This window comes from Drosophila miranda (assembly GCF_003369915.1).
Source record: "Drosophila miranda strain MSH22 chromosome Y unlocalized genomic scaffold, D.miranda_PacBio2.1 Contig_Y2_pilon, whole genome shotgun sequence".
In the NCBI taxonomy this organism is placed as follows: Eukaryota; Metazoa; Arthropoda; class Insecta; order Diptera; family Drosophilidae; genus Drosophila; species Drosophila miranda.
The window spans coordinates 17,851,284-17,876,027 of NW_022881614.1; the positions used below are offsets into that span (position 1 = coordinate 17,851,284).

Here is a 24,744-nt window from a genome sequence, read left to right on the forward strand (position 1 = left end):
TCTGATAGATATGGTCATTATCTATGATTCTGCGTTTTTAGTTTTCTCGAATGTGCAATATTGTGGATGCAACAGATTTTCGTCCTTTGTGTGGGCGGAAGGGGGTGGTGCGAAATTTTGAGATACACATTTTATAGTAAGATCTAACAGGAGTGCGGATACCAAATTTCGTTACTCTAGCCTTAATTGTCTCTGAGATTTTTGATTATCCCCAGATTTTCGTCCTTTGCGGGGGCGGAAGGGGTTGTGGCGAAATTTTGAAACAAACTCGTCTCGGTCCGATATATTAGGAGTGTGGATACCAAATTTGGTTGCTCTAGCTTTTGTAGTCTCTGAGATCTAGGCGCTAATGTTTTACTCTAAGCAAAGCCGCCTATGCTATGTGTGTGTTAGAGAGAGACAGGGCGAGAAAAAATGAAATTGTTTTCTTGATGCTGGCTATAATAATAATACGATCCAATTCAGATTACGCAGTCTTAAAGATATGGTCATTCTCTACAATTCTACGTTTTTGGTTTTCTCATATCTTTAAAATTGTGGATGCCACAGATTTTCGTCCTTTGTGGGGGCGGAAGTGGGCGTGGCGAAGTTTTGAAATATTTTTGTAGCAGTGACATATCACAGAAGTCTGGATCCAAAACATCGTTTCTCTAGCTCTTATAGTCTTTGAGCACTAGGCGCTGAAGGGGACGGACAGACGGACATACGGACGGACGGACAGACAGACAGGGCTCAAACGACTCGGCTATTGATGCTGATCAAGAATATATATACTTTATGGGGTCGGAAACGATTCCTTCTGGACGTTACACACATCCACTTTTACCACAAATCTAATATACCCCAATACTCGTTTTGAGTATCGGGTATAAAAACACATTAAGAAGAAAAAGGCTTAAGTTCATTAACGAAGAAGTAAAACGACGAGACGACCATTTTGTTCAATAATAAAAGAAGAAACAACAAGTTTTATTTGCTGCAAGAAGACTGTACACATAGATGAATACATATATCATTTTTATTACTTTCGATTTTATTATTATTTTTCTAACACACATACTGCTCCCCTTCGAAGAATATTTTCTATTATTTAGGAAGGCCTTATTTTCAAAAGAATTTTTGTGTTGAGCTAAGCAAGACTCACACTTTTTATAGTCAATTCCCCAGCATGAAAACCCAATAGGCAGCCTACTTAATCGTTACAATACATAGTAAGCCTGGTGCGCCGGATCTTGCTGCAGCGGGCAAAGCGGATAATCACACGATTCACACGGGTTTATAAAATATATAACATACGTCTGAAATACTAAATACACATTCCATGAAAACACTCATACATGTGCACGGGTGTGGATGGATCCTAAGACTAAAGCAATTAAAAAATACTGCACTGTACCATCGTTTCATCCAAAAGAATACTAAGACTTGAGCAGAGTGGGGATGTCTACTTTGCGCAGAGCGTCTCTTGCTTTGAGGAGCATAGTATTGTGCGGCTGGCCAGTGAGGCCGGCCAAGTGATGCATATACCTGTCAATGTTGCCAACGCTCGGACCGGACGGTTCCAGCGGAGGCAATGGGACACCATTGAGGGCTGCAACCAGCTTCTGGCGCAGACCCTTCACGTACGCCTCCAGTCGCACATTCTCCTCCTTCAGTTCGGCCACCTCGCCCATCACCTTGGCATAGCCAACATTGGTGTTGTCCACGTGCTGCTCCAGCACCGCATTTAAATGTACCACCTTAAATGTACGCTATAATTTAGAATTTAACCTTTTTGAAACAACCACAACAACACAACTATCAAACAAAACTATTTTTTATTTAAGTTTTAATTTATTTTTGATTAACTTTTTTTTGCTGTTCCTAAGAAACAAATCCAAAAAAAACGAGGGGGAACGTTGTGAGTTGCTGCGGACACCGCAAATCTACGGTTATACCCGATACTAAGTCAGTATGGCTCTACTCCGGCAGACGCCGCTAATATTAAACGACACGACAAAGAGTGCGTGCGAGAGAGACAGAAAATCAGTCTGAGCGTGACGTCGGGCGCTGCGTAGCCACTGAAAATTGATTTCTTCCTATTGGCTATAAAAATGATCTGATCTGATCCAGATTCAGCAATCTGATAGATATGGTCATTATCTATGATTCTGCGTTTTTAGTTTTCTCGAATGTGCAATATTGTGGATGCAACAGATTTTCGTCCTTTGTGTGGGCGGAAGGGGTGGTGCGAAATTTTGAGATACACATTTTATAGTAAGATCTAACAGGAGTGCGGATACCAAATTTCGTTACTCTAGCCTTAATTGTCTCTGAGATTTTTGATTATCCCCAGATTTTCGTCCTTTGCGGGGGCGGAAGGGGTTGTGGCGAAATTTTGAAACAAACTCGTCTCGGTCCGATATATTAGGAGTGTGGATACCAAATTTGGTTGCTCTAGCTTTTGTAGTCTCTGAGATCTAGGCGCTAATGTTTTACTCTAAGCAAAGCCGCCTATGCTATGTGTGTGTTAGAGAGAGACAGGGCGAGAAAAAATGAAATTGTTTTCTTGATGCTGGCTATAATAATAATACGATCCAATTCAGATTACGCAGTCTTAAAGATATGGTCATTCTCTACAATTCTACGTTTTTGGTTTTCTCATATCTTTAAAATTGTGGATGCCACAGATTTTCGTCCTTTGTGGGGGCGGAAGTGGGCGTGGCGAAGTTTTGAAATATTTTTGTAGCAGTGACATATCACAGAAGTCTGGATCCAAAACATCGTTTCTCTAGCTCTTATAGTCTTTGAGCACTAGGCGCTGAAGGGGACGGACAGACGGACATACGGACGGACGGACAGACAGACAGGGCTCAAACGACTCGGCTATTGATGCTGATCAAGAATATATATACTTTATGGGGTCGGAAACGATTCCTTCTGGACGTTACACACATCCACTTTTACCACAAATCTAATATACCCCAATACTCGTTTTGAGTATCGGGTATAAAAACACATTAAGAAGAAAAAGGCTTAAGTTCATTAACGAAGAAGTAAAACGACGAGACGACCATTTTGTTCAATAATAAAAGAAGAAACAACAAGTTTTATTTGCTGCAAGAAGACTGTACACATAGATGAATACATATATCATTTTTATTACTTTCGATTTTATTATTATTTTTCTAACACACATACTGCTCCCCTTCGAAGAATATTTTCTATTATTTAGGAAGGCCTTATTTTCAAAAGAATTTTTGTGTTGAGCTAAGCAAGACTCACACTTTTTATAGTCAATTCCCCAGCATGAAAACCCAATAGGCAGCCTACTTAATCGTTACAATACATAGTAAGCCTGGTGCGCCGGATCTTGCTGCAGCGGGCAAAGCGGATAATCACACGATTCACACGGGTTTATAAAATATATAACATACGTCTGAAATACTAAATACACATTCCATGAAAACACTCATACATGTGCACGGGTGTGGATGGATCCTAAGACTAAAGCAATTAAAAAATACTGCACTGTACCATCGTTTCATCCAAAAGAATACTAAGACTTGAGCAGAGTGGGGATGTCTACTTTGCGCAGAGCGTCTCTTGCTTTGAGGAGCATAGTATTGTGCGGCTGGCCAGTGAGGCCGGCCAAGTGATGCATATACCTGTCAATGTTGCCAACGCTCGGACCGGACGGTTCCAGCGGAGGCAATGGGACACCATTGAGGGCTGCAACCAGCTTCTGGCGCAGACCCTTCACGTACGCCTCCAGTCGCACATTCTCCTCCTTCAGTTCGGCCACCTCGCCCATCACCTTGGCATAGCCAACATTGGTGTTGTCCACGTGCTGCTCCAGCACCGCATTTAAATGTACCACCTTAAATGTACGCTATAATTTAGAATTTAACCTTTTTGAAACAACCACAACAACACAACTATCAAACAAAACTATTTTTATTTAAGTTTTAATTTATTTTTGATTAACTTTTTTTTGCTGTTCCTAAGAAACAAATCCAAAAAAAACGAGGGGGAACGTTGTGAGTTGCTGCGGACACCGCAAATCTACGGTTATACCCGATACTAAGTCAGTATGGCTCTACTCCGGCAGACGCCGCTAATATTAAACGACACGACAAAGAGTGCGTGCGAGAGAGACAGAAAATCAGTCTGAGCGTGACGTCGGGCGCTGCGTAGCCACTGAAAATTGATTTCTTCCTATTGGCTATAAAAATGATCTGATCTGATCCAGATTCAGCAATCTGATAGATATGCTCATTATCTATGATTCTGCGTTTTTAGTTTTCTCGAATGTGCAATATTGTGGATGCAACAGATTTTCGTCCTTTGTGTGGGCGGAAGGGGGTGGGGCGAAATTTTGAGATACACATTTTATAGTAAGATCTAACAGGAGTGCGGATACCAAATTTCGTTACTCTAGCCTTAATTGTCTCTGAGATTTTTGATTATCCCCAGATTTTCGTCCTTTGCGGGGGCGGAAGGGGTTGTGGCGAAATTTTGAAACAAACTCGTCTCGGTCCGATATATTAGGAGTGTGGATACCAAATTTGGTTGCTCTAGCTTTTGTAGTCTCTGAGATCTAGGCGCTAATGTTTTACTCTAAGCAAAGCCGCCTATGCTACGTGTGTGTTAGAGAGAGACAGGGCGAGAAAAAATTAAATTGTTTTCTTGATGCTGGCTATAATAATAATACGATCCAATTCAGATTACGCAGTCTTAAAGATATGGTCATTCTCTACAATTCTACGTTTTTGGTTTTCTCATATCTTTAAAATTGTGGATGCCACAGGTTTTCGTCCTTTGTGGGGGCGGAAGTGGGCGTGGCGAAGTTTTGAAATATTTTTGTAGCAGTGACATATCACAGAAGTCTGGATCCAAAACATCGTTGCTCTAGCTCTTATAGTCTTTGAGCACTAGGCGCTGAAGGGGACGGACAGACGGACATACGGACGGACGGACAGACAGACAGGGCTCAATCGACTCGGCTATTGATGCTGATCAAGAATATATATACTTTATGGGGTCGGAAACGATTCCTTCTGGACGTTACACACATCCACTTTTACCACAAATCTAATATACCCCAATACTCATTTGAGTATCGGGTATAAAAACACATTAAGAAGAAAAAGGCTTAAGTTCATTAACGAAGAAGTAAAACGACGAGACGACCATTTTGTTCAATAATAAAAGAAGAAACAACAAGTTTTATTTGCTGCAAGAAGACTGTACACATAGATGAATACATATATCATTTTTATTACTTTCGATTTTATTATTATTTTTCTAACACACATACTGCTCCCCTTCGAAGAATATTTTCTATTATTTAGGAAGGCCTTATTTTCAAAAGAATTTTTGTGTTGAGCTAAGCAAGACTCACACTTTTTATAGTCAATTCCCCAGCATGAAAGCCCAATAGGCAGCCTACTTAATCGTTACAATACATAGTAAGCCTGACCAAAAAAGTCAGTGGACGGCTGCCTCGCCCCAACAGATTTTATTTCTCCCGTAAAATACGAGTAAGGTGAAACCTACAAATTAAATCATGATTTACGGCATGCTGGTGACACTCTCGACGGCAATCTATACTACGGTGGCCACCCTTTGGCAGGTTCAACGTGAGTGTAGAAAGTGGAAAGATGATTTGGTTCGAGCGTATGAGCTGTATGACTGTCTGATCTGATCCCACAGAGACCCTAATCAATTGGATGATGTCGTTTAGTCTTTTCATTTTGGGTCTGTTCTGCAAGCCGTATTTGATAGTTCCCCTGTTGGCAGCTGGGTTCTTCATGGTGCGCCGGATCTTGCTGCGGCGGGCAAAGCGGACCCAAGCCTGGAAATCGCCGGGTAACAACGAGTCTGGGTCGTCCAGGCATTACTCCATTAAAACCACACCATCACGTGACACGGAGAGCTCCCTGCCCAATAGCGTCGGTGACACATCCCAGAAGTAGTCGAGCAACGGATAATCACACGATTCACACGGGTTTATAAAATATATAACATACGTCTGAAATACTACATACACATTCCATGAAAACACTCATACATGTGCACGGGTGTGGATGGATCCTAAGACTAAAGCAATTAAAAAATACTGCACTGTACCATCGTTTCATCCAAAAGAATACTAAGACTTGAGCAGAGTGGGGATGTCTACTTTGCGCAGAGCGTCTCTTGCTTTGAGGAGCATAGTATTGTGCGGCTGGCCAGTGAGGCCGGCCAAGTGATGCATATACCTGTCAATGTTGCCAACGCTCGGACCGGACGGTTCCAGCGGAGGCAATGGGACACCATTGAGGGCTGCAACCAGCTTCTGGCGCAGACCCTTCACGTACGCCTCCAGTCGCACATTCTCCTCCTTCAGTTCGGCCACCTCGCCCATCACCTTGGCATAGCCAACATTGGTGTTGTCCACGTGCTGCTCCAGCACCGCATTTAAATGTACCACCTTAAATGTACGCTATAATTTAGAATTTAACCTTTTTGAAACAACCACAACAACACAACTATCAAACAAAACTATTTTTTATTTAAGTTTTAATTTATTTTTGATTAACTTTTTTTTGCTGTTCCTAAGAAACAAATCCAAAAAAAACGAGGGGGAACGTTGTGAGTTGCTGCGGACACCGCAAATCTACGGTTATACCCGATACTAAGTCAGTATGGCTCTACTCCGGCAGACGCCGCTAATATTAAACGACACGACAAAGAGTGCGTGCGAGAGAGACAGAAAATCAGTCTGAGCGTGACGTCGGGCGCTGCGTAGCCACTGAAAATTGATTTCTTCCTATTGGCTATAAAAATGATCTGATCTGATCCAGATTCAGCAATCTGATAGATATGGTCATTATCTATGATTCTGCGTTTTTAGTTTTCTCGAATGTGCAATATTGTGGATGCAACAGATTTTCGTCCTTTGTGTGGGCGGAAGGGGGTGGTGCGAAATTTTGAGATACACATTTTATAGTAAGATCTAACAGGAGTGCGGATACCAAATTTCGTTACTCTAGCCTTAATTGTCTCTGAGATTTTTGATTATCCCCAGATTTTCGTCCTTTGCGGGGGCGGAAGGGGTTGTGGCGAAATTTTGAAACAAACTCGTCTCGGTCCGATATATTAGGAGTGTGGATACCAAATTTGGTTGCTCTAGCTTTTGTAGTCTCTGAGATCTAGGCGCTAATGTTTTACTCTAAGCAAAGCCGCCTATGCTATGTGTGTGTTAGAGAGAGACAGGGCGAGAAAAAATGAAATTGTTTTCTTGATGCTGGCTATAATAATAATACGATCCAATTCAGATTACGCAGTCTTAAAGATATGGTCATTCTCTACAATTCTACGTTTTTGGTTTTCTCATATCTTTAAAATTGTGGATGCCACAGATTTTCGTCCTTTGTGGGGGCGGAAGTGGGCGTGGCGAAGTTTTGAAATATTTTTGTAGCAGTGACATATCACAGAAGTCTGGATCCAAAACATCGTTTCTCTAGCTCTTATAGTCTTTGAGCACTAGGCGCTGAAGGGGACGGACAGACGGACATACGGACGGACGGACAGACAGACAGGGCTCAAACGACTCGGCTATTGATGCTGATCAAGAATATATATACTTTATGGGGTCGGAAACGATTCCTTCTGGACGTTACACACATCCACTTTTACCACAAATCTAATATACCCCAATACTCGTTTTGAGTATCGGGTATAAAAACACATTAAGAAGAAAAAGGCTTAAGTTCATTAACGAAGAAGTAAAACGACGAGACGACCATTTTGTTCAATAATAAAAGAAGAAACAACAAGTTTTATTTGCTGCAAGAAGACTGTACACATAGATGAATACATATATCATTTTTATTACTTTCGATTTTATTATTATTTTTCTAACACACATACTGCTCCCCTTCGAAGAATATTTTCTATTATTTAGGAAGGCCTTATTTTCAAAAGAATTTTTGTGTTGAGCTAAGCAAGACTCACACTTTTTATAGTCAATTCCCCAGCATGAAAACCCAATAGGCAGCCTACTTAATCGTTACAATACATAGTAAGCCTGGTGCGCCGGATCTTGCTGCAGCGGGCAAAGCGGATAATCACACGATTCACACGGGTTTATAAAATATATAACATACGTCTGAAATACTAAATACACATTCCATGAAAACACTCATACATGTGCACGGGTGTGGATGGATCCTAAGACTAAAGCAATTAAAAAATACTGCACTGTACCATCGTTTCATCCAAAAGAATACTAAGACTTGAGCAGAGTGGGGATGTCTACTTTGCGCAGAGCGTCTCTTGCTTTGAGGAGCATAGTATTGTGCGGCTGGCCAGTGAGGCCGGCCAAGTGATGCATATACCTGTCAATGTTGCCAACGCTCGGACCGGACGGTTCCAGCGGAGGCAATGGGACACCATTGAGGGCTGCAACCAGCTTCTGGCGCAGACCCTTCACGTACGCCTCCAGTCGCACATTCTCCTCCTTCAGTTCGGCCACCTCGCCCATCACCTTGGCATAGCCAACATTGGTGTTGTCCACGTGCTGCTCCAGCACCGCATTTAAATGTACCACCTTAAATGTACGCTATAATTTAGAATTTAACCTTTTTGAAACAACCACAACAACACAACTATCAAACAAAACTATTTTTATTTAAGTTTTAATTTATTTTTGATTAACTTTTTTTTGCTGTTCCTAAGAAACAAATCCAAAAAAAACGAGGGGGAACGTTGTGAGTTGCTGCGGACACCGCAAATCTACGGTTATACCCGATACTAAGTCAGTATGGCTCTACTCCGGCAGACGCCGCTAATATTAAACGACACGACAAAGAGTGCGTGCGAGAGAGACAGAAAATCAGTCTGAGCGTGACGTCGGGCGCTGCGTAGCCACTGAAAATTGATTTCTTCCTATTGGCTATAAAAATGATCTGATCTGATCCAGATTCAGCAATCTGATAGATATGCTCATTATCTATGATTCTGCGTTTTTAGTTTTCTCGAATGTGCAATATTGTGGATGCAACAGATTTTCGTCCTTTGTGTGGGCGGAAGGGGGTGGGGCGAAATTTTGAGATACACATTTTATAGTAAGATCTAACAGGAGTGCGGATACCAAATTTCGTTACTCTAGCCTTAATTGTCTCTGAGATTTTTGATTATCCCCAGATTTTCGTCCTTTGCGGGGCGGAAGGGGTTGTGGCGAAATTTTGAAACAAACTCGTCTCGGTCCGATATATTAGGAGTGTGGATACCAAATTTGGTTGCTCTAGCTTTTGTAGTCTCTGAGATCTAGGCGCTAATGTTTTACTCTAAGCAAAGCCGCCTATGCTACGTGTGTGTTAGAGAGAGACAGGGCGAGAAAAAATTAAATTGTTTTCTTGATGCTGGCTATAATAATAATACGATCCAATTCAGATTACGCAGTCTTAAAGATATGGTCATTCTCTACAATTCTACGTTTTTGGTTTTCTCATATCTTTAAAATTGTGGATGCCACAGGTTTTCGTCCTTTGTGGGGGCGGAAGTGGGCGTGGCGAAGTTTTGAAATATTTTTGTAGCAGTGACATATCACAGAAGTCTGGATCCAAAACATCGTTGCTCTAGCTCTTATAGTCTTTGAGCACTAGGCGCTGAAGGGGACGGACAGACGGACATACGGACGGACGGACAGACAGACAGGGCTCAATCGACTCGGCTATTGATGCTGATCAAGAATATATATACTTTATGGGGTCGGAAACGATTCCTTCTGGACGTTACACACATCCACTTTTACCACAAATCTAATATACCCCAATACTCATTTGAGTATCGGGTATAAAAACACATTAAGAAGAAAAAGGCTTAAGTTCATTAACGAAGAAGTAAAACGACGAGACGACCATTTTGTTCAATAATAAAAGAAGAAACAACAAGTTTTATTTGCTGCAAGAAGACTGTACACATAGATGAATACATATATCATTTTTATTACTTTCGATTTTATTATTATTTTTCTAACACACATACTGCTCCCCTTCGAAGAATATTTTCTATTATTTAGGAAGGCCTTATTTTCAAAAGAATTTTTGTGTTGAGCTAAGCAAGACTCACACTTTTTATAGTCAATTCCCCAGCATGAAAGCCCAATAGGCAGCCTACTTAATCGTTACAATACATAGTAAGCCTGACCAAAAAAGTCAGTGGACGGCTGCCTCGCCCCAACAGATTTTATTTCTCCCGTAAAATACGAGTAAGGTGAAACCTACAAATTAAATCATGATTTACGGCATGCTGGTGACACTCTCGACGGCAATCTATACTACGGTGGCCACCCTTTGGCAGGTTCAACGTGAGTGTAGAAAGTGGAAAGATGATTTGGTTCGAGCGTATGAGCTGTATGACTGTCTGATCTGATCCCACAGAGACCCTAATCAATTGGATGATGTCGTTTAGTCTTTTCATTTTGGGTCTGTTCTGCAAGCCGTATTTGATAGTTCCCCTGTTGGCAGCTGGGTTCTTCATGGTGCGCCGGATCTTGCTGCGGCGGGCAAAGCGGACCCAAGCCTGGAAATCGCCGGGTAACAACGAGTCTGGGTCGTCCAGGCATTACTCCATTAAAACCACACCATCACGTGACACGGAGAGCTCCCTGCCCAATAGCGTCGGTGACACATCCCAGAAGTAGTCGAGCAACGGATAATCACACGATTCACACGGGTTTATAAAATATATAACATACGTCTGAAATACTACATACACATTCCATGAAAACACTCATACATGTGCACGGGTGTGGATGGATCCTAAGACTAAAGCAATTAAAAAATACTGCACTGTACCATCGTTTCATCCAAAAGAATACTAAGACTTGAGCAGAGTGGGGATGTCTACTTTGCGCAGAGCGTCTCTTGCTTTGAGGAGCATAGTATTGTGCGGCTGGCCAGTGAGGCCGGCCAAGTGATGCATATACCTGTCAATGTTGCCAACGCTCGGACCGGACGGTTCCAGCGGAGGCAATGGGACACCATTGAGGGCTGCAACCAGCTTCTGGCGCAGACCCTTCACGTACGCCTCCAGTCGCACATTCTCCTCCTTCAGTTCGGCCACCTCGCCCATCACCTTGGCATAGCCAACATTGGTGTTGTCCACGTGCTGCTCCAGCACCGCATTTAAATGTACCACCTTAAATGTACGCTATAATTTAGAATTTAACCTTTTTGAAACAACCACAACAACACAACTATCAAACAAAACTATTTTTTATTTAAGTTTTAATTTATTTTTGATTAACTTTTTTTTGCTGTTCCTAAGAAACAAATCCAAAAAAAACGAGGGGGAACGTTGTGAGTTGCTGCGGACACCGCACCGCTACGGTTATACCCGATACTAAGTCAGTATGGCTCTACTCTGGCAGACGCCGCTAATATTAAACGACACGACAAAGAGTGCGTGCGAGAGAGACAGAAAATCAGTCTGAGCGTGACGTCGGGCGCTGCGTAGCCACTGAAAATTGATTTGTTCCTATTGGCTATAAAAATGATCTGATCTGATCCAGATTCAGCAATCTGATAGATATGGTCATTATCTATGATTCTGCGTTTTTAGTTTTCTCGAATGTGCAATATTGTGGATGCAACAGATTTTCGTCCTTTGTGTGGGCGGAAGGGGGTGGGGCGAAATTTTGAGATACACATTTTATAGTAAGATCTAACAGGAGTGCGGATGCCAAATTTCGTTACTCTAGCCTTAATTGTCTCTGAGATTTTTGATTATCCCCAGATTTTCGTCCTTTGCGGGGCGGAAGGGGTTGTGGCGAAATTTTGAAACAAACTCGTCTCGGTCCGATATATTAGGAGTGTGGATACCAAATTTGGTTGCTCTAGCTTTTGTAGTCTCTGAGATCTAGGCGCTAATGTTTTACTCTAAGCAAAGCCGCCTATGCTATGTGTGTGTTAGAGAGAGACAGGGCGAGAAAAAATGAAATTGTTTTCTTGATGCTGGCTATAATAATAATACGATCCAATTCAGATTACGCAGTCTTAAAGATATGGTCATTCTCTACAATTCTACGTTTTTGGTTTTCTCATATCTTTAAAATTGTGGATGCCACAGATTTTCGTCCTTTGTGGGGGCGGAAGTGGGCGTGGCGAAGTTTTGAAATATTTTTGTAGCAGTGACATATCACAGAAGTCTGGATCCAAAACATCGTTGCTCTAGCTCTTATAGTCTTTGAGCACTAGGCGCTGAAGGGGACGGACAGACGGACATACGGACGGACGGACAGACAGACAGGGCTCAATCGACTCGGCTATTGATGCTGATCAAGAATATATATACTTTATGGGGTCGGAAACGATTCCTTCTGGACGTTACACACATCCACTTTTACCACAAATCTAATATACCCCAATACTCATTTGAGTATCGGGTATAAAAACACATTAAGAAGAAAAAGGCTTAAGTTCATTAACGAAGAAGTAAAACGACGAGACGACCATTTTGTTCAATAATAAAAGAAGAAACAACAAGTTTTATTTGCTGCAAGAAGACTGTACACATAGATGAATACATATATCATTTTTATTACTTTCGATTTTATTATTATTTTTCTAACACACATACTGCTCCCCTTCGAAGAATATTTTCTATTATTTAGGAAGGCCTTATTTTCAAAAGAATTTTTGTGTTGAGCTAAGCAAGACTCACACTTTTTATAGTCAATTCCCCAGCATGAAAGCCCAATAGGCAGCCTACTTAATCGTTACAATACATAGTAAGCCTGACCAAAAAAGTCAGTGGACGGCTGCCTCGCCCCAACAGATTTTATTTCTCCCGTAAAATACGAGTAAGGTGAAACCTACAAATTAAATCATGATTTACGGCATGCTGGTGACACTCTCGACGGCAATCTATACTACGGTGGCCACCCTTTGGCAGGTTCAACGTGAGTGTAGAAAGTGGAAAGATGGTTTGGTTCGAGCGTATGAGCTGTATGACTGTCTGATCTGATCCCACAGAGACCCTAATCAATTGGATGATGTCGTTTAGTCTTTTCATTTTGGGTCTGTTCTGCAAGCCGTATTTGATAGTTCCCCTGTTGGCAGCTGGGTTCTTCATGGTGCGCCGGATCTTGCTGCGGCGGGCAAAGCGGACCCAAGCCTGGAAATCGCCGGGTAACAACGAGTCTGGGTCGTCCAGGCATTACTCCATTAAAACCACACCATCACGTGACACGGAGAGCTCCCTGCCCAATAGCGTCGGTGACACATCCCAGAAGTAGTCGAGCAACGGATAATCACACGATTCACACGGGTTTATAAAATATATAACATACGTCTGAAATACTACATACACATTCCATGAAAACACTCATACATGTGCACGGGTGTGGATGGATCCTAAGACTAAAGCAATTAAAAAATACTGCACTGTACCATCGTTTCATCCAAAAGAATACTAAGACTTGAGCAGAGTGGGGATGTCTACTTTGCGCAGAGCGTCTCTTGCTTTGAGGAGCATAGTATTGTGCGGCTGGCCAGTGAGGCCGGCCAAGTGATGCATATACCTGTCAATGTTGCCAACGCTCGGACCGGACGGTTCCAGCGGAGGCAATGGGACACCATTGAGGGCTGCAACCAGCTTCTGGCGCAGACCCTTCACGTACGCCTCCAGTCGCACATTCTCCTCCTTCAGTTCGGCCACCTCGCCCATCACCTTGGCATAGCCAACATTGGTGTTGTCCACGTGCTGCTCCAGCACCGCATTTAAATGTACCACCTTAAATGTACGCTATAATTTAGAATTTAACCTTTTTGAAACAACCACAACAACACAACTATCAAACAAAACTATTTTTTATTTAAGTTTTAATTTATTTTTGATTAACTTTTTTTTGCTGTTCCTAAGAAACAAATCCAAAAAAAACGAGGGGGAACGTTGTGAGTTGCTGCGGACACCGCACCGCTACGGTTATACCCGATACTAAGTCAGTATGGCTCTACTCTGGCAGACGCCGCTAATATTAAACGACACGACAAAGAGTGCGTGCGAGAGAGACAGAAAATCAGTCTGAGCGTGACGTCGGGCGCTGCGTAGCCACTGAAAATTGATTTGTTCCTATTGGCTATAAAAATGATCTGATCTGATCCAGATTCAGCAATCTGATAGATATGGTCATTATCTATGATTCTGCGTTTTTAGTTTTCTCGAATGTGCAATATTGTGGATGCAACAGATTTTCGTCCTTTGTGTGGGCGGAAGGGGGTGGGGCGAAATTTTGAGATACACATTTTATAGTAAGATCTAACAGGAGTGCGGATACCAAATTTCGTTACTCTAGCCTTAATTGTCTCTGAGATTTTTGATTATCCCCAGATTTTCGTCCTTTGCGGGGCGGAAGGGGTTGTGGCGAAATTTTGAAACAAACTCGTCTCGGTCCGATATATTAGGAGTGTGGATACCAAATTTGGTTGCTCTAGCTTTTGTAGTCTCTGAGATCTAGGCGCTAATGTTTTACTCTAAGCAAAGCCGCCTATGCTATGTGTGTGTTAGAGAGAGACAGGGCGAGAAAAAATGAAATTGTTTTCCTGATGCTGGCTATAATAATAATACGATCCAATTCAGATTACGCAGTCTTAAAGATATGGTCATTCTCTACAATTCTACGTTTTTGGTTTTCTCATATCTTTAAAATTGTGGATGCCACAGATTTTCGTCCTTTGTGGGGGCGGAAGTGGGCGTGGCGAAGTTTTGAAATATTTTTGTAGCAGTGACATATCACAGAAGTCTGGATCCAAAACATCGTTGCTCTAGCTCTTATAGTATTTGAGCACTAGGCGCTGAAGGGGACGGACAGACGGACATACGGACGGACGGACAGACAGACAGGGCTCAATCGACTCGGCTATTGATGCTGATCAAGAATATATATACTTTTGGGGTCGGAAACGATTCCTTCTGGACGTTACACACATCCACTTTTACCACAAATCTAATATACCCCAATACTCATTTGAGTATCGGGTATAAAAACACATTAAGAAGAAAAAGGCTTAAGTTCATTAACGAAGAAGTAAAACGACGAGACGACCATTTTGTTCAATAATAAAAGAAGAAACAACAAGTTTTATTTGCTGCAAGAAGACTGTACACATAGATGAATACATATATCATTTTTATTACTTTCGATTTTATTATTATTTTTCTAACACACATACTGCTCCCCTTCGAAGAATATTTTCTATTATTTAGAAAGGCCTTATTTTCAAAAGAATATTTGTGTTGAGCTAAGCAAGACTCACACTTTTTATAGTCAATTCCCCAGCATGAAAGCCCAATAGGCAGCCTACTTAATCGCTACAATACATAGTAAGCCTGACCAAAAAAGTCAGTGGACGGCTGCCTCGCCCCAACAGATTTTATTTCTCCCGTAAAATACGAGTAAGGTGAAACCCACAAATTAAATCATGATTTACGGCATGCTGGTGACACTCTCGACGGCAATCTATACTACGGTGGCCACCCTTTGGCAGGTTCAACGTGAGTGTAGAAAGTGGAAAGATGGTTTGGTTCGAGCGTATGAGCTGTATGACTGTCTGATCTGATCCCACAGAGACCCTAATCAATTGGATGATGTCGTTTAGTCTTTTCATTTTGGGTCTGTTCTGCAAGCCGTATTTGATAGTTCCCCTGTTGGCAGCTGGGTTCTTCATGGTGCGCCGGATCTTGCTGCGGCGGGCAAAGCGGACCCAAGCCTGGAAATCGCCGGGTAACAACGAGTCTGGGTCGTCCAGGCATTACTCCATTAAAACCACACCATCACGTGACACGGAGAGCTCCCTGCCCAATAGCGTCGGTGACACATCCCAGAAGTAGTCGAGCAACGGATAATCACACGATTCACACGGGTTTATAAAATATATAACATACGTCTGAAATACTACATACACATTCCATGAAAACACTCATACATGTGCACGGGTGTGGATGGATCCTAAGACTAAAGCAATTAAAAAATACTGCACTGTACCATCGTTTCATCCAAAAGAATACTAAGACTTGAGCAGAGTGGGGATGTCTACTTTGCGCAGAGCGTCTCTTGCTTTGAGGAGCATAGTATTGTGCGGCTGGCCAGTGAGGCCGGCCAAGTGATGCATATACCTGTCAATGTTGCCAACGCTCGGACCGGACGGTTCCAGCGGAGGCAATGGGACACCATTGAGGGCTGCAACCAGCTTCTGGCGCAGACCCTTCACGTACGCCTCCAGTCGCACATTCTCCTCCTTCAGTTCGGCCACCTCGCCCATCACCTTGGCATAGCCAACATTGGTGTTGTCCACGTGCTGCTCCAGCACCGCATTTAAATGTACCACCTTAAATGTACGCTATAATTTAGAATTTAACCTTTTTGAAACAACCACAACAACACAACTATCAAACAAAACTATTTTTTATTTAAGTTTTAATTTATTTTTGATTAACTTTTTTTTGCTGTTCCTAAGAAACAAATCCAAAAAAAACGAGGGGGAACGTTGTGAGTTGCTGCGGACACCGCAAATCTACGGTTATACCCGATACTAAGTCGGTATGGCTCTACTCCGGCAGACGCCGCTAATATTAAACGACACGACAAAGAGTGCGTGCGAGAGAGACAGAAAATCAGTCTGAGCGTGACGTCGGGCGCTGCGTAGCCACTGAAAATTGATTTGTTCCTATTGGCTATAAAAATGATCTGATCTGATCCAGATTCAGCAATCTGATAGATATGGTCATTATCTATGATTCTGCGTTTTTAGTTTTCTCGAATGTGCAATATTGTGGATGCAACAGATTTTCGTCCTTTGTGTGGGCGGAAGGGGGTGGGGCGAAATTTTGAGATACACATTTTATAGTAAGATCTAACAGGAGTGCGGATGCCAAATTTCGTTACTCTAGCCTTAATTGTCTCTGAGATTTTTGATTATCCCCAGATTTTCGTCCTTTGCGGGGCGGAAGGGGTTGTGGCGAAATTTTGAAACAAACTCGTCTCGGTCCGATATATTAGGAGTGTGGATACCAAATTTGGTTGCTCTAGCTTTTGTAGTCTCTGAGATCTAGGCGCTAATGTTTTACTCTAAGCAAAGCCGCCTATGCTATGTGTGTGTTAGAGAGAGACAGGGCGAGAAAAAATGAAATTGTTTTCTTGATGCTGGCTATAATAATAATACGATCCAATTCAGATTACGCAGTCTTAAAGATATGGTCATTCTCTACAATTCTACGTTTTTGGTTTTCTCATATCTTTAAAATTGTGGATGCCACAGGTTTTCGTCCTTTGTGGGGGCGGAAGTGGGCGTGGCGAAGTTTTGAAATATTTTTGTAGCAGTGACATATCACAGAAGTCTGGATCCAAAACATCGTTGCTCTAGCTCTTATAGTCTTTGAGCACTAGGCGCTGAAGGGGACGGACAGACGGACATACGGACGGACGGACAGACAGACAGGGCTCAAACGACTCGGCTATTGATGCTGATCAAGAATATATATACTTTATGGGGTCGGAAACGATTCCTTCTGGACGTTACACACATCCACTTTTACCACAAATCTAATATACCCCAATACTCGTTTTGAGTATCGGGTATAAAAACACATTAAGAAGAAAAAGGCTTAAGTTCATTAACGAAGAAGTAAAACGACGAGACGACCATTTTGTTCAATAATAAAAGAAGAAACAACAAGTTTTATTAGCTGCAAAAAGACTGTACACATAGATGAATACATATATCATTTTTATTACTTTCGATTTTATTATTATTTTTCTAACACACATACTGCTCCCCTTCGAAGAATATTTTCTATTATTTAGGAAGGCCTTATTTTCAAAAGAATTTTTGTGTTGAGCTAAGCAAGACTCACACTTTTTATAGTCAATTCCCCAGCATGAAAACCCAATAGGCAGCCTACTTAATCGTTACAATACATAGTAAGCCTGGTGCGCCGGATCTTACTGCAGCGGGCAAAGCGGATAATCACACGATTCACACGGGTTTATAAAATATATAACATACGTCTGAAATACTAAATACACATTCCATGAAAACACTCATACATGTGCACGGGTGTGGATGGATCCTAAGACTAAAGCAATTAAAAAATACTGCACTGTACCATCGTTTCATCCAAAAGAATACTAAGACTTGAGCAGAGTGGGGATGTCTACTTTGCGCAGAGCGTCTCTTGCTTTGAGGAGCATAGTATTGTGCGGCTGGCCAGTGAGGCCGGCCAAGTGATGCATATACCTGTCAATGTTGCCAACGCTCGGACCGGACGGTTCCAGCGGAGGCAATGGGACACCATTGAGGGCTGCAACCAGCTTCTGGCGCAGACCCTTCACGTACGCCTCCAGTCGCACATTCTCCTCCTTCAGTTCGGCCACCTCGCCCATCACCTTGGCATAGCCAACATTGGTGTTGTCCACGTGCTGCTCCAGCATCGCATTTAAATGTACCACCTTAAATGTACGCTATAATTTAGAATTTAACCTTTTTGAAACAACCACAACAACACAACTATCAAACAAAACTATTTTTTATTTAAGTTTTAATTTATTTTTGATTAACTTTTTTTTGCTGTTCCTAAGAAACAAATCCAAAAAAAACGAGGGGGAACGTTGTGAGTTGCTGCGGACACCGCAAATCTACGGTTATACCCGATACTAAGTCAGTATGGCTCTACTCCGGCAGACGCCGCTAATATTAAACGACACGACAAAGAGTGCGTGCGAGAGAGACAGAAAATCAGTCTGAGCGTGACGTCGGGCGCTGCGTAGCCACTGAAAATTGATTTGTTCCTATTGGCTATAAAAATGATCTGATCTGATCCAGATTCAGCAATCTGATAGATATGGTCATTATCTATGATTCTGCGTTTTTAGTTTTCTCGAATGTGCAATATTGTGGATGCAACAGATTTTCGTCCTTTGTGTGGGCGGAAGGGGGTGGGGCGAAATTTTGAGATACACATTTTATAGTAAGATCTAACAGGAGTGCGGATGCCAAATTTCGTTACTCTAGCCTTAATTGTCTCTGATATTTTTGATTATCCCCAGATTTTCGTCCTTTGCGGGGGCGGAAGGGGTTGTGGCGAAATTTTGAAACAAACTCGTCTCGGTCCGATATATTAGGAGTGTGGATACCAAATTTGGTTGCTCTAGCTTTTGTAGTCTCTGAGATCTAGGCACTAATGTTTTACTCTAAGCAAAGCCGCCTATGCTACGTGTGTGTTAGAGAGAGACAGGGCGAGAAAAAATGAAATTGTTTTCTTGATGCTGGCTATAATAATAATACGATCCAATTCAGATTACGCAGTCTTAAAGATATGGTCATTCTCTACAATTCTACGTTTTTGGTTTTCTCATATCTTTAAAATTGTGGATGCCACAGATTTTCGTCCTTTGTGGGGGCGGAAGTGGGCGTGGCGAAGTTTTGAAATATTTTTGTAGCAGTGACATATAACAGAAGTCTGGATCCAAAACATCGTTGCTCTAGCTCTTATAGTCTTTGAGCACTAGGCGCTGAAGGGACGGACAGACGGACATACGGACGGACGGACAGACAGACAGGGCTCAATCGACTCGGCTATTGATGCTGATCAAGAATATATATACTTTATGGGGTCGGAAACGATTCCTTCTGGACGTTACACACATCCACTTTTACCACAAATCTAATATACCCCAATACTCATTTGAGTATCGGGTATAAAAACACATTAAGAAGAAAAAGGCTTAAGTTCATTAACGAAGAAGTAAAACGACGAGACGACCATTTTGTTCAATAATAAAAGAAGAAACAACAAGTTTTATTTGCTGCAAGAAGACTGTACACATAGATGAATACATATATCATTTTTATTACTTTCGATTTTATTATTATTTTTCTAACACACATACTGCTCCCCTTCGAAGAATATTTTCTATTATTTAGGAAGGCCTTATTTTTAAAAGAATTTTTGTGTTGAGCTAAGCAAGACTCACACTTTTTATAGTCAATTCCCCAGCATGAAAGCCCAATAGGCAGCCTACTTAATCGTTACAATACATAGTAAGCCTGACCAAAAAAGTCAGTGGACGGCTGCCTCGCCCCAACAGATTTTATTTCTCCCGTAAAATACGAGTAAGGTGAAACCTACAAATTAAATCATGATTTACGGCATGCTGGTGACACTCTCGACGGCAATCTATACTACGGTGGCCACCCTTTGGCAGGTTCAACGTGAGTGTAGAAAGTGGAAAGATGATTTGGTTCGAGCGTATGAGCTGTATGACTGTCTGATCTGATCCCACAGAGACCCTAATCAATTGGATGATGTCGTTTAGTCTTTTCATTTTGGGTCTGTTCTGCAAGCCGTATTTGATAGTTCCCCTGTTGGCAGCTGGGTTCTTCATGGTGCGCCGGATCTTGCTGCGGCGGGCAAAGCGGACCCAAGCCTGGAAATCGCCGGGTAACAACGAGTCTGGGTCGTCCAGGCATTACTCCATTAAAACCACACCATCACGTGACACGGAGAGCTCCCTGCCCAATAGCGTCGGTGACACATCCCAGAAGTAGTCGAGCAACGGATAATCACACGATTCACACGGGTTTATAAAATATATAACATACGTCTGAAATACTACATACACATTCCATGAAAACACTCATACATGTGCACGGGTGTGGATGGATCCTAAGACTAAAGCAATTAAAAAATACTGCACTGTACCATCGTTTCATCCAAAAGAATACTAAGACTTGAGCAGAGTGGGGATGTCTACTTTGCGCAGAGCGTCTCTTGCTTTGAGGAGCATAGTATTGTGCGGCTGGCCAGTGAGGCCGGCCAAGTGATGCATATACCTGTCAATGTTGCCAACGCTCGGACCGGACGGTTCCAGCGGAGGCAATGGGACACCATTGAGGGCTGCAACCAGCTTCTGGCGCAGACCCTTCACGTACGCCTCCAGTCGCACATTCTCCTCCTTCAGTTCGGCCACCTCGCCCATCACCTTGGCATAGCCAACATTGGTGTTGTCCACGTGCTGCTCCAGCACCGCATTTAAATGTACCACCTTAAATGTACGCTATAATTTAGAATTTAACCTTTTTGAAACAACCACAACAACACAACTATCAAACAAAACTATTTTTTATTTAAGTTTTAATTTATTTTTGATTAACTTTTTTTGCTGTTCCTAAGAAACAAATCCAAAAAAAACGAGGGGGAACGTTGTGAGTTGCTGCGGACACCGCACCGCTACGGTTATACCCGATACTAAGTCAGTATGGCTCTACTCTGGCAGACGCCGCTAATATTAAACGACACGACAAAGAGTGCGTGCGAGAGAGACAGAAAATCAGTCTGAGCGTGACGTCGGGCGCTGCGTAGCCACTGAAAATTGATTTGTTCCTATTGGCTATAAAAATGATCTGATCTGATCCAGATTCAGCAATCTGATAGATATGGTCATTATCTATGATTCTGCGTTTTTAGTTTTCTCGAATGTGCAATATTGTGGATGCAACAGATTTTCGTCCTTTGTGTGGGCGGAAGGGGGGGGGGCGAAATTTTGAGATACACGTTTTATAGTAAGATCTAACAGGAGTGCGGATACCAAATTTGGTTACTCTAGCCTGAATAGTCTCTGAGATTTTTGAATATCCCCAGATTTTCGTCCTTTGCGGGGGCGGAAGGGGGTGTGGCGAAATTTTGAAACAAACTCGTCTCGGTCCGATATATTAGGAGTGTGGATACCAAATTTGGTTGCTCTAGCTTTTGTAGTCTCTGAGATCTAGGCGCTAATGTTTTACTCTAAGCAAAGCCGCCTATGCTACGTGTGTTAGAGAGAGACAGGGCGAGAAAAAATGAAATTGTTTTCTTGATGCTGGCTATAATAATAATACGATCCAATTCAGATTACGCAGTCTTAAAGATATGGTCATTCTCTACAATTCTACGTTTTTGGTTTTCTCATATCTTTAAAATTGTGGATGCCACAGATTTTCGTCCTTTGTGGGGGCGGAAGTGGGCGTGGCGAAGTTTTGAAATATTTTTGTAGCAGTGACATATCACAGAAGTCTGGATCCAAAACATCGTTGCTCTAGCTCTTATAGTCTTTGAGCACTAGGCGCTGAAGGGGACGGACAGACGGACATACGGACGGACGGACAGACAGACAGGGCTCAATCGACTCCGCTATTGATGCTGATCAAGAATATATATACTTTATGGGGTCGGAAACGATTCCTTCTGGACGTTACACACATCCACTTTTACCACAAATCTAATATACCCCAATACTCATTTGAGTATCGGGTATAAAAACACATTAAGAAGAAAAAGGCTTAAGTTCATTAACGAAGAAGTAAAACGACGAGACGACCATTTTGTTCAATAATAAAAGAAGAAACAACAAGTTTTATTTGCTGCAAGAAGACTGTACACATAGATGAATACATATATCATTTTTATTACTTTCGATTTTATTATTATTTTTCTAACACACATACTGCTCCCCTTCGAAGAATATTTTCTATTATTTAGGAAGGCCTTATTTTCAAAAGAATTTTTGTGTTGAGCTAAGCAAGACTCACACTTTTTATAGTCAATTCCCCAGCATGAAAGCCCAATAGGCAGCCTACTTAATCGTTACAATACATAGTAAGCCTGACCAAAAAAGTCAGTGGACGGCTGCCTCGCCCCAACAGATTTTATTTCTCCCGTAAAATACGAGTAAGGTGAAACCTACAAATTAAATCATGATTTACGGCATGCTGGTGACACTCTCGACGGCAATCTATACTACGGTGGCCACCCTTTGGCAGGTTCAACGTGAGTGTAGAAAGTGGAAAGATGATTTGGTTCGAGCGTATGAGCTGTATGACTGTCTGATCTGATCCCACAGAGACCCTAATCAATTGGATGATGTCGTTTAGTCTTTTCATTTTGGGTCTGTTCTGCAAGCCGTATTTGATAGTTCCCCTGTTGGCAGCTGGGTTCTTCATGGTGCGCCGGATCTTGCTGCGGCGGGCAAAGCGGACCCAAGCCTGGAAATCGCCGGGTAACAACGAGTCTGGGTCGTCCAGGCATTACTCCATTAAAACCACACCATCACGTGACACGGAGAGCTCCCTGCCCAATAGCGTCGGTGACACATCCCAGAAGTAGTCGAGCAACGGATAATCACACGATTCACACGGGTTTATAAAATATATAACATACGTCTGAAATACTACATACACATTCCATGAAAACACTCATACATGTGCACGGGTGTGGATGGATCCTAAGACTAAAGCAATTAAAAAATACTGCACTGTACCATTGTTTCATCCAAAAGAATACTAAGACTTGAGCAGAGTGGGGATGTCTACTTTGCGCAGAGCGTCTCTTGCTTTGAGGAGCATAGTATTGTGCGGCTGGCCAGTGAGGCCGGCCAAGTGATGCATATACCTGTCAATGTTGCCAACGCTCGGACCGGACGGTTCCAGCGGAGGCAATGGGACACCATTGAGGGCTGCAACCAGCTTCTGGCGCAGACCCTTCACGTACGCCTCCAGTCGCACATTCTCCTCCTTCAGTTCGGCCACCTCGCCCATCACCTTGGCATAGCCAACATTGGTGTTGTCCACGTGCTGCTCCAGCACCGCATTTAAATGTACCACCTTAAATGTACTCTATAATTTAGAATTTAACCTTTTTGAAACAACCACAACAACACAACTATCAAACAAAACTATTTTTTATTTAAGTTTTAATTTATTTTTGATTAACTTTTTTTTGCTGTTCCTAAGAAACAAATCCAAAAAAAACGAGGGGGAACGTTGTGAGTTGCTGCGGACACCGCAAATCTACGGTTTTACCCGATACTAAGTCAGTATGGCTCTACTCCGGCAGACGCCGCTAATATTAAACGACACGACAAAGAGTGCGTGCGAGAGAGACAGAAAATCAGTCTGAGCGTGACGTCGGGCGCTGCGTAGCCACTGCAAATTGATTTGTTCCTATTGGCTATAAAAATGATCTGATCTGATCCAGATTCAGCAATCTGATAGATATGGTCATTATCTATGATTCTGCGTTTTTAGTTTTCTCGAATGTGCAATATTGTGGATGCAACAGATTTTCGTCCTTTGTGTGGGCGGAAGGGGGTGGGGCGAAATTTTGAGATACACATTTTATAGTAAGATCTAACAGGAGTGCGGATGCCAAATTTCGTTACTCTAGCCTTAATTGTCTCTGAGATTTTTGATTATCCCCAGATTTTCGTCCTTTGCGGGGGCGAAAGGGGTTGTGGCGAAATTTTGAAACAAACCAGTCTCGGTCCGATATATTAGGAGTGTGGATACCAAATTTGGTTGCTCTAGCTTTTGTAGTCTCTGAGATCTAGGCGCTAATTTTTTACTCTAAGCAAAGCCGCCTATGCTACGTGTGTGTTAGAGAGAGACAGGGCGAGAAAAAATGAAATTGTTTTCTTGATGCTGGCTATAATAATAATACGATCCAATTCAGATTACGCAGTCTTAAAGATATGGTCATTCTCTACAATTCTACGTTTTTGGTTTTCTCATATCTTTAAAATTGTGGATGCCACAGATTTTCGTCCTTTGTGGGGGCGGAAGTGGGCGTGGCGAAGTTTTGAAATATTTTTGTAGCAGTGACATATCACAGAAGTCTGGATCCAAAACATCGTTGCTCTAGCTCTTATAGTCTTTGAGCACTAGGCGCTGAAGGGGACGGACA

The 24,744-nt window shown here is 42.3% G+C and overlaps 7 protein-coding genes across 7 annotated transcripts; 6 read left to right on the forward strand and 1 right to left on the reverse strand.

Moving 5' to 3' along the window:
- The first annotated feature begins 5,527 nt into the window (after positions 1-5,527).
- LOC117193701 lies at positions 5,528-6,110 on the forward strand. The gene is made up of 2 exons (XM_033398427.1): positions 5,528-5,621; positions 5,695-6,110. Exons 1-2 carry the CDS (start codon positions 5,549-5,551, stop codon positions 5,955-5,957), a joined length of 336 nt encoding a protein of 111 aa, XP_033254318.1. The 5' UTR covers positions 5,528-5,548; the 3' UTR covers positions 5,958-6,110.
- A 23-nt stretch (positions 6,111-6,133) lies between these two features.
- On the reverse strand, positions 6,134-8,509 carry LOC117193818. The gene is made up of 2 exons (XM_033398529.1): positions 8,285-8,509; positions 6,134-6,454 (listed from the first exon to the last, which is right to left on the reverse strand). Exons 1-2 carry the CDS (start codon positions 8,507-8,509, stop codon positions 6,134-6,136), a joined length of 546 nt encoding a protein of 181 aa, XP_033254420.1.
- A 1,733-nt stretch (positions 8,510-10,242) lies between these two features.
- LOC117193700 lies at positions 10,243-10,825 on the forward strand. The gene is made up of 2 exons (XM_033398426.1): positions 10,243-10,336; positions 10,410-10,825. The coding sequence occupies exons 1-2, from the start codon at positions 10,264-10,266 to the stop codon at positions 10,670-10,672; spliced, it is 336 nt and encodes a 111-aa protein (XP_033254317.1). The 5' UTR covers positions 10,243-10,263; the 3' UTR covers positions 10,673-10,825.
- Positions 10,826-12,727: 1,902 nt separating this feature from the next.
- On the forward strand, positions 12,728-13,418 carry LOC117193998. Its single transcript, XM_033398635.1, has 2 exons — positions 12,728-12,931; positions 13,005-13,418. The coding sequence occupies exons 1-2, from the start codon at positions 12,859-12,861 to the stop codon at positions 13,265-13,267; spliced, it is 336 nt and encodes a 111-aa protein (XP_033254526.1). The 5' UTR covers positions 12,728-12,858; the 3' UTR covers positions 13,268-13,418.
- Positions 13,419-15,336: 1,918 nt separating this feature from the next.
- LOC117194030 lies at positions 15,337-16,014 on the forward strand. Its single transcript, XM_033398657.1, has 2 exons — positions 15,337-15,525; positions 15,599-16,014. The coding sequence occupies exons 1-2, from the start codon at positions 15,453-15,455 to the stop codon at positions 15,859-15,861; spliced, it is 336 nt and encodes a 111-aa protein (XP_033254548.1). The 5' UTR covers positions 15,337-15,452; the 3' UTR covers positions 15,862-16,014.
- A 4,024-nt stretch (positions 16,015-20,038) lies between these two features.
- LOC117193199 lies at positions 20,039-20,727 on the forward strand. The gene is made up of 2 exons (XM_033397950.1): positions 20,039-20,240; positions 20,314-20,727. Exons 1-2 carry the CDS (start codon positions 20,168-20,170, stop codon positions 20,574-20,576), a joined length of 336 nt encoding a protein of 111 aa, XP_033253841.1. The 5' UTR covers positions 20,039-20,167; the 3' UTR covers positions 20,577-20,727.
- A 2,012-nt stretch (positions 20,728-22,739) lies between these two features.
- LOC117193200 lies at positions 22,740-23,320 on the forward strand. Its single transcript, XM_033397951.1, has 2 exons — positions 22,740-22,833; positions 22,907-23,320. Exons 1-2 carry the CDS (start codon positions 22,761-22,763, stop codon positions 23,167-23,169), a joined length of 336 nt encoding a protein of 111 aa, XP_033253842.1. The 5' UTR covers positions 22,740-22,760; the 3' UTR covers positions 23,170-23,320.
- Positions 23,321-24,744: the final 1,424 nt, after the last annotated feature.

Bases quoted from the DNA above. Each gene is read 5' to 3' on its own strand.
- LOC117193701 (XM_033398427.1), top strand. From the start codon at position 5,549: ATGATTTACGGCATGCTGGTGACACTCTCGACGGCAATCTATACTACG. The intron at 5,622-5,694 runs GTGAGTGTAGAA...CTGATCCCACAG, and splicing joins CACCCTTTGGCAGGTTCAAC to AGACCCTAATCAATTGGATG.
- LOC117193818 (XM_033398529.1), bottom strand. From the start codon at position 8,509: ATGGGCGAGGTGGCCGAACTGAAGGAGGAGAATGTGCGACTGGAGGCG. The intron at 6,455-8,284 runs GTAGACATCCCC...CGTACATTTAAG, and splicing joins CAAGAGACGCTCTGCGCAAA to GTGGTACATTTAAATGCGGT.
- LOC117193700 (XM_033398426.1), top strand. From the start codon at position 10,264: ATGATTTACGGCATGCTGGTGACACTCTCGACGGCAATCTATACTACG. The intron at 10,337-10,409 runs GTGAGTGTAGAA...CTGATCCCACAG, and splicing joins CACCCTTTGGCAGGTTCAAC to AGACCCTAATCAATTGGATG.
- LOC117193998 (XM_033398635.1), top strand. From the start codon at position 12,859: ATGATTTACGGCATGCTGGTGACACTCTCGACGGCAATCTATACTACG. The intron at 12,932-13,004 runs GTGAGTGTAGAA...CTGATCCCACAG, and splicing joins CACCCTTTGGCAGGTTCAAC to AGACCCTAATCAATTGGATG.
- LOC117194030 (XM_033398657.1), top strand. From the start codon at position 15,453: ATGATTTACGGCATGCTGGTGACACTCTCGACGGCAATCTATACTACG. The intron at 15,526-15,598 runs GTGAGTGTAGAA...CTGATCCCACAG, and splicing joins CACCCTTTGGCAGGTTCAAC to AGACCCTAATCAATTGGATG.
- LOC117193199 (XM_033397950.1), top strand. From the start codon at position 20,168: ATGATTTACGGCATGCTGGTGACACTCTCGACGGCAATCTATACTACG. The intron at 20,241-20,313 runs GTGAGTGTAGAA...CTGATCCCACAG, and splicing joins CACCCTTTGGCAGGTTCAAC to AGACCCTAATCAATTGGATG.
- LOC117193200 (XM_033397951.1), top strand. From the start codon at position 22,761: ATGATTTACGGCATGCTGGTGACACTCTCGACGGCAATCTATACTACG. The intron at 22,834-22,906 runs GTGAGTGTAGAA...CTGATCCCACAG, and splicing joins CACCCTTTGGCAGGTTCAAC to AGACCCTAATCAATTGGATG.